We start from the raw sequence: 8,810 nt of genomic DNA on the forward strand, positions 1-8,810 counted from the left end.
ATGCAAACAAACGTTCCTACTAGGGATCCGACATGAGGATATGTTATTGTAGGTTTAAAATCCTGGGCGGAGTGTTTTAGACCTGGCTTACCCAAGCGGACAGCTCGAGCCGAGGTGGGGGCAACGTACCGGGAGCATGAAAGTCTACACGGCCTAGTTACTGATCCAGCCTCGTTCTATTTGGTAAGACCTCTAACAGAAAAGTGGTCCACGCGCACGTATGCACCATAAATTCAGAAGACTCAGAAAGGAGGCGTAAGAAGGTAGTTTATATAGTTCAAATAATATCAAAGCGGTAAATGATCGGCAATTAGCATATTAGGCCCACAAACACAGTAATATCAACAATCAAGAAAACCAAGTATAGATCACATCACAAGCTCGAATTCTGAACCCTGAACCAGAGGTTCTGGGTTCTTTTCCCCATCGGAGTCGCCAGAGCTGTCACACCCCTTTTATACCTCCCAAAAAGATATGTATTATGGATTATTATGGGTTAAAGAGTTTTTCCAATTAAAGTAACAAATTTGAGTAGGGATTATTTTATTTACAGAGTCGCCACTTGAAATTGATTTTTTTGGGTGTTCCAAGTCACCTTTTATTTGAATCCCTAGTCAAAGGAAGGTTTGACTCTATTGTTATTGGTCTGCGAAAATAAAGTCCGGGTAAGGAATTCTGTTGACTGAGGAGAAGGTGTAATGCATTCCCCGAGTCCCGTGGTTCTAGTACGGTCACTTTATTGACTACATTTGGCTTGAATTAATTTTGGATAAATTGTGATTTATTGGTTTCCATGCTTTATCTATCCGCTTTTAATTATTAAAATATAGAATTATCTTTGAAACGAATCACATGTGTGTATCCGTTTTGTTTATTATGCCAAAATCATGTCACGCGTACGTGTACACAATTAATAGCATTTTATTATATTAAGATTATTTTGACCAAAGTTGCGCGAACACATATTTGGGAATCGTAAGTATGTCACGCGAACGTATACATAATCACGATGATTCAATTAATTAAGAGTACGCCTAAAGCATTCTAGCTCATTCATGATTTGTTTCTTTCCTAAGTTTGAGATTATTGTGAAGGCCATGAATTATGGAATTACTTGTGGAAGAAGTGTATGATTTTAGATATTGGAATAAATAAACCATCATATACCAATACCCTACAATCCAACAATTGAAGCCCAAACTCATTAGGGTCCAAATCTTCCCAACTTTAAAGCAAGTTTGAATACCATATTTCCAAAAATATAATTAAGCATATAACATTTAAGGACTAACTTACATTATTAGTTATAAAGTTTAAAGGCAAATAAATAAAATCACATTAAATAAGATAAAATGAACAGAGGGAAGAATAAACCTTTAATGCAAAATTTTCAATTAAATGAGTCTCCAAGAACAGATAAAATAACTCAGACGAACGTCGAACAAGCATAAGCGACGAATATCATCAAACCTAGTGAACGGAGCTCCAACGGAATCCTCGACCTCGACTATTGAATCCACTTTTTGGCATGTAAAAAGGGATGTTATGAAGTATTTTTGTTGGATTTTGGGTGATGACTTACTGGATTATTTGAAAGAAAGACGAAGAAAGAATGACACAAGTAGAAATTCCCTTAGCGTAAAAGAAGAAAAATAATTTCTTTCAATTCCCTCCGCCCTTCTATTTTTTTTCTCTCCTCACATTTCTCTTATATTTATAGGAAAAAAAATCGAAATATTTTCAGATTTTATTTTTATTTTTTAATTAAAATGAATTCCCACTTCCCATATTTTTAAAAAAAATAAAAATAATTCCCCACTTTACTTTACTTTTATTTTTTTCATTTCTCACTTTTTTAATTTACTTTTTTTTATTTTTCACTTATTTTACTTTTCTTTTTTTTAATTTCCACTTATTTTACTTTTCTTTTTTTTTACTTTTTACTTTTTAAAAAAGAAAATTTAGCTACATTTACTTTTATTTTTTAATTCGAACTTTCTTTTAATTTTTATTTTTTTAAATTCCTATTTTTTCTACTTTACTTTTTTTTTTCCATTAATTTCTTTTTTTAAATTTTCACTTATTTTACTTTTCTTTTTTAAATTTCCACTTTCTTTTACTTTTTTTTAAAAAGAATTTCAGCTACCTTTATTTTTATTTTTTAATTTCATCTTTCTTTTAATTTTCATTTTTTAAAAATTTCACATTCTTTTACTTTTATATTTTTAATTTTTCACTTTCTTTTACTTTTTTTAAAAAACAATTTCCACCTACTTTTACTTTTAATTTTTTATTCCATACTTTTAATTTTCCTATTATTTTATTCACATCCGAAAATAAAAAAAAATATTTAATTTTTTCGGTTTTTGTTTTAATTTATTTTATTTTAAAATAAAGATAAAAAATAAAAATAATACTAATAGTAATAGTTTGACCTTTTAAATTATTTTTAATTCTTACCCTATGCTAAAAAAATGTAACAAAGCTAAAAAATATATATATTAAATTTCTAAAAATATTTACATAGTAGTAGGTGGTAAAAATTAAATTATAGTCAAAATTTAGGTGCTCACATTAATAATTCATTTCATATTTATTATTTATTTCAAAGATGTTGGATATTTTGAAAGTTGAGTACGAGAGTAAAAGTACGAAGGGTGATGTTGTGCCATCTGTATTTCATTGCTTTAATTGATCTCCAGATTGGTGATTTACTTGGTTATATTATTGCTTATTTCGGAAGATGTCATTAGGTGATTTCATACTTATCGTTTTTATGATATCTCCCCTTTAGCATGTCCCCTCCCAGTTAATATTTTCTTGTTCTATCTGTCATTTTGTTGCTCTCTCTCTCTCTCTCTCTCTCTCTCTCTCTCTCTCTCTCTCTCTCTCATATATATATATATATATATATATATATATATATATATATATATATATATAGGGTTTTATGTAGGTGTCTTGTTATAGACTCGCCACTACCTCGTCGAAGTTAGGCTCGACACTTACGGAGTACATTGGGTCAGTTGTACTCACGCTACACTTCTGCACTTCTTGTTTAGATATCGGTGCTGATCCTAGGGGCGTTTATTGGTTTTTTCAGCTCGGATTCAGCCATATTGGAGACATGAGATATAGCTTCACGGCATCCGCAGCCTTGAAGTCTCCTTTCTTATCTATCCTATTATTTATCTAGCTTCAAATAGTTGTATTTGTTTCAGACCATGTATGTAGTATTCTATTAGCTCATATACTTGTGACTCCGGATTTCTCGAAGTAGTGAGTATCACATTGCTTATATTCACACTGTGTTAAATTCAGAGTTTATTTCTTGTTAAATATCATTACTTTGTTTTAACTCTTAAAAATTGGTTAATTACTTTATTCACGTCGGCTTGCCTAGCAAATGGATGTTGGGCGCCATCACGGTCCCGAGGTTGGGAATTCTGGGTCGTGACACTTTAGGTTCTCAGATGAATGGTAAAGTTTTGTTGTCCTTTTTGTCTATGGCTTACTGTAAGGCCCTATAAAATTTTACTAAAACCCGGGGTTTCGTGGTGCCGAGGTAGGCTCGTGACTTAGAGCTTATGGCGGTGGTTTTTGCCTTAAAGATTTGGCATCATTATTTGTATAGGGGTCCATGTGGATATATATTCACGGACCATAATAGCCTTTAATATATTTTCAAACAAAAGGATATGAATCTGAAGCAGAAAAGATGGCTTGAGTTACTCAAAGACTACGACATCGATATTCTCTATCATCTAGGAAAGGCTAATGTTGTGGCGAATGCTCTTGGCCGAAAATCTATGGGTAGTTTGGCTCACTTGGAGGCATATCAAAGGCCGTTGGCCAAGGAAGTTCATCGGTTAGCTAGTTTGGGGGTTCTCTTACGGACTCTAGCGAAAAGAGGGGTGATTGTGAAAAATAGGGTTGAATCATCGCTTGTTGTGGAAGTCAAGAAGAAGCAATATGACAATCTGTTGTTGGTAAAGTTGAAGGAGGGGATTCACAAATATAAGACCACGGCTTTTTGTCTTGGCATGGATGATGGTACACTAAGGTACCAAGGGCGATTATGTGTTCCAAATGTAGATGGTCTGCGGAAAAGAATCATGACCGATGCCCATACTTCCAGTTATTCCGAGCACACAAGCTCTACAAAGATGTATCATGATCTTAAGTAAGTCTACTGGTGGAATGATATGAAGAGGAATGTAGCGGACTTTGTGGCAAGATGTCCAAATTATCAGCAAGTGAAGGCCGAACGCCAAGTTCGAATGGAAGTGGGAGATGATCAATATGGACTTTGTGGTAGGACTACCTCGCACTCCTCGCAAGTTCGACTCGATTTGGGTGATTGTGGATCGACTCACAAAATTAGCACACTTCTTACCTGTTACGGCTACCGACACAGCGAAATAGTATGCTCAGTTGTATATCAAGGAAATTGTCAGGTTGCATGGCACTCTAGTTTCTATCATCTCTGATCAAGGGGCACAGTTCATAGCTAATTTTTGGAACAAATTTCAGCAAGGATTGGGTACTCAGGTGAATCTTTGTACAACCTTCCATCCACAGACCGACGGGCAGGCGGAGCGGACTATTCAGACACTTGAGGATATGTTGCGCGCTTGTGTTCTTGACTACAAGGGTAGCTGGGATGATCATTTTCCACTCGTAGAATTTGCCTACAACAACAGTTATCATGCTAGCATTTAGATGCCATCGTTCGAGGCTCTATATAGTAGGAGATGTAGATATCCCATTGGGTGGTTCGATATTGGGGAAGCAGAGTTAATAGGGCCAGACCTCATGCATCAGGCTATGGAGAAGGTTAAGGTCATTAAGGAATGGTTAAAAACTGCCCAGAGTCATCAGAAGTCCTATTCGGATGTACGTCGTAGAAATTTGGAGTTCAAAGAGGATGATTGGGTATTCTTGAAGGTTTCCCTCATGAAAGGTATAATGCGGTTTGGCAAGAAAGGGAAATTGAGTCTGAGGTATGTTGGGATGTATAGAATTATTCAGAGGATTGGTCAGGTGACTAACAGGCTTGAGCTACCTCCAGAGATGTCTTTAGTGTACTCGGTGTTTCATATGTCTATGTTGAAGAAGGTAGTTGGAGACTCGGCACTCATTGTTCTAGTTGAGACTATTGAAGTTAATGAGGAATTGACTTATGAAGAAATTCCAGTTGCCATTCTCGATAGGCAAGTCCGAAAGCTGAGAAATAAAGAGATTGCCTCCATAAATATGCTGTGGAGAAACTAACAGATTGAAGAGTCCACCTGGGAGGCCGAGAAAGAGATGAAGAATAACTACCCTCATTTGTTTGAATAGTTATGCATTTAGGTAGTTGTGTTCTATGAAAGTGTTAAGAGCTTACCTTCTACGAATTATGTATCACTTGTACAATTGATGTTAAGGGTGTTCCTTTCTGGTAATATTTTGCTTATGAAGCCACGGCTAGCGTTGTTTTCATATTATGTTACGTTGTTGGTTCATGTATATGTTGATAGGATTGGTTTCTCGGATTCTCTGGCAGGTAGATAGGCCTAGTTATAGGGGAGACTCTGGCAAAAGTTTTGGAAAATTTAGGGAGTTAATCAAAATTTAGAATTGCTGGTGTATGAAGTAATGGTTGAGCCACAATGGATGCTAATTGTGGATTTTGACCCTCATTCGAGGACGAATGATCTTAAGCGAGGGAGTATGTAAGGCCCTGTAAAATATTACTAAAACCTAGGGTTTCTTGGTGCCGAGGTAGGCTAATGTGTTTGATGATTTTAGAACAAAGGAAACCCTTGCTAGTTATCTTCTAAAGAGATTAAAGTTGCTAGGATTTTCGAAACATTTTAGTAATTTAATGAAAGCTCAAGTGAGGTATGTTGGCTAAACTTCTTTCTTAGAATCAAATCCCATGATGATCTCGTAAGTCTCAAGTATGATGGGACAATTTCTTACTTTTCATGTCCCGAATTATTCATTATAAATTTGACTATTCCGAATAAACTTTGTGTCGAAAGATATATGTTCAAAATGTATTCCGGATGCTCTTATCATATTGTGTTATCCTTCGGGAACGTATTCAAATGTGGCCAATGTGTCAAAATATTATGAATTAAATCATGTTTTAATTGTAAGTTATTATGCCAAATTGTGGAAGAAAACTCAATGTGCCTAAGACTCTTATTTGCTCATATGTGTACTAAAAGTCATGATTAAAGATGTCTTGTTATCAATAATCCATGATGAGGTTTGAAAGTAAAAGGGGTGAGCATGGAATATGAAATATGGCTGACGTGCCAAGAATGATATTACCTTTGTGGCCACTAGTGCCAATGAAATAAAAAGATATGTAAAAGGTTATGAATTGAGCTGAAAATCTTTTTTTATAATAAACATTGTTGGGAGTATAATTAGTCACCAAGGAAGGGTAGGTCGAAATAACCTAACCCTGAAACTACACGTGCCGGTGTAGGAGTGATTGAGGGAAAAATCCCCGAACTGATGTGTTGAGAATATTTCCCTTAAATGGGATGCGATTGATGTGTTAAGATTATTTTCCTTATTTGGGATAAGGTGATTGCTAGCTAAATGTGATGTCGACCCACACGTCATTGTGGTGAGACGGCTTAGCCGATCGGGCTGAGATCGGACGCCATGCCGCGCACATGGTGATGTTGTGATTGGATGTCTCTGATGAGGCAGCTTAGCCGATCGGGTCGAGATCGGACTCCGTGCTAAAAATACGGTGGTATATCGGTACTAAAGATCTCCCAACTTAAAAGTATTGAAATTTACTAGAAATTTATCTTTTTCTTAAATTGACATGGTTATGTTGTTTGAGGCTCCCATTGATTCCACGTTCTTTCTTATTTTACTGTTACTCATTCTACGAAGATGGTGTTTAGTCTTACATGCTAGTACTATTCCATATGTACTAACGTCCCTTTTGTCGGGGGCGCTGCATCTTTAATGGATGCAGGTGGTTACACATGCGGCATTGATCAATGATAGCAGTACACCCTCTCCTCAGCTGACTTGGTGATCCCCACTTCTTCTCGGGGTCTTGTATCTCTTATCCTCTATGTATAGTGTTTTGAGGTATAGCTGGAGCTTTGTTGCCGGAACTATCATACTACTCTTTTGTATCTATTAGAGGCTCTGTGGACATAGTATAGGTTGTGTTGTGGTTTTGGGAAAGTCGAACTAAAGATGTTGTAATTGTATCACATGTTCCACTTCAAATTATGAATGTGTAATGTATTTTGGGAATTATAAATGAAGTAACTAATGGTAATGGTATTGTGTTGTACACGTAATATTTTTATTATCTAACTAATGGGAATGCACCTTCACTTTATTCATGGGTAAGTTTAGGTAGAAGGAATTGAATAGGCTTGCTTGATTGGGATATCTCAGTTGAGCGCCGGTCGTACTCCCCGAGATCGGAGCGTGACACTTACATAGAATTTTATATAAGCGGTATCGATACTTAAAGAAGTTAATAAATAAATAAATTACTATAACAATATCATATATAAAGAAACACAATTTAATTACACTACTATAACTGCTCAAGTTTTTCAAATTTAACGTTTATTGGTTGTTCGAATAACTCAGATCTAGAATGGTTTTAAATTACTTGTTGTCAATAATTATGTGCCAGCTCAAGTGTTTAATTTTTCCATTTCGGATAAGGGGTAAGGTTAAATCCTTGTTCGCTACAATATTTTTGAAGAAGAAAAACCAAATTTATAAAAATAAAAGTGGTCCTATAGGATTCGATATCATGTCCTCTTTATAAATCTGAACCGTTGAACCAGTGAGTCAAAGCCACTTTTTATGTTAAGTGGAGTCATTCCTTGGATATGTATTAATATTTGGATTTTATATTATTCACAAATATATATTTAGTAAATTGTTCCAACTAAGCCGCTTCACACCACATGCCTCCGCCCCAGCCTTTTGTAATGGTGGTGATCAGTCATTTTGTGCTTCATAAAGAGTATGTGCTAATTTACCTCTATCTTTGTTCTTAATAGGTTGTTTCCCCCTTCCTCTCCCTTCTGTTCTTCATGTTGTTTTTTCTTTGTTGGTTGCATCTCGCGACCTTTTTTATTTCCTTACATATGGACTTGAATATTTATAGTATAAAAATTATAAAATACTATTTCCGTGTTGTATTTGGTTGGAATTTTAAATTATTCTGAAACGACCCCTTTTATCCACAACAAGTCGACGCATCAGCAGATAAAAGCCAAAATTACTATGAATCAACCCCTTTTAGTCACAATTATTTGCTATCAACAAGTCAACGTATCCAGTGTCTGCAGAGGACTTTTTTATGAAGCCATTACTTATTTTGAGTTCAAGTAACAGTTTTGGAAGTCCAACTAAAAGTTGATAAACATGATCAGTGAAATTCACTAATGTTGGTCCCAAATTTTGGATATTTACTTGGAAATTGTAGATGCTAGTATATGCTTATGCTATATTTGGCAGCAGTGCTTGTAGCAGTATCTATGAATACTAATACGCTTAGAATATATTACTAGATGGTTAGCTTCCATGTTTTCCATCTCTATTTACATAATAAATGACATTGTTTACTGTAATAATTTGAGAAGAAAGCAACCAAAATAGTGGCTGTCTTATGGTCCTAATTATGTAGCCGCAGTCTAACAAGGACAATTTTTTAAGCTTCCTCCTATCCATTATTTACTGTATTTGTAATTGTATACGGTCGAAATCGGCCTCGACTATTGCATGACAGATCGGGTTCGAAACGCGAGGGGTTGAAG

The 8,810-nt window shown here is 35.3% G+C and overlaps 2 protein-coding genes across 2 annotated transcripts; both read left to right on the top strand.

Annotated features, from left to right (window-relative positions):
* The first annotated feature begins 3,698 nt into the window (after positions 1 to 3,698).
* Positions 3,699 to 4,187, top strand: LOC138901541 (uncharacterized). The gene has a single exon (XM_070189313.1). The coding sequence runs from the start codon at positions 3,699 to 3,701 to the stop codon at positions 4,185 to 4,187; it is 489 nt and encodes a 162-aa protein (XP_070045414.1).
* Positions 4,188 to 4,722: 535 nt separating this feature from the next.
* LOC138901542 (uncharacterized) lies at positions 4,723 to 5,274 on the top strand. The gene has a single exon (XM_070189314.1). The coding sequence runs from the start codon at positions 4,723 to 4,725 to the stop codon at positions 5,272 to 5,274; it is 552 nt and encodes a 183-aa protein (XP_070045415.1).
* The last annotated feature ends 3,536 nt before the right edge of the window (positions 5,275 to 8,810 follow it).

This window comes from Nicotiana tomentosiformis, chromosome 11, assembly GCF_000390325.3.
Source record: "Nicotiana tomentosiformis chromosome 11, ASM39032v3, whole genome shotgun sequence".
NCBI classification, from domain to species: Eukaryota; Viridiplantae; Streptophyta; class Magnoliopsida; order Solanales; family Solanaceae; genus Nicotiana; species Nicotiana tomentosiformis.

What these genes read in the sequence shown, in the direction of transcription:
- LOC138901542 (XM_070189314.1), top strand. Translation starts at nt 4,723, where the DNA reads ATGCCATCGTTCGAGGCTCTATATAGTAGGAGATGTAGATATCCCATT.
- LOC138901541 (XM_070189313.1), top strand. Translation starts at nt 3,699, where the DNA reads ATGAATCTGAAGCAGAAAAGATGGCTTGAGTTACTCAAAGACTACGAC.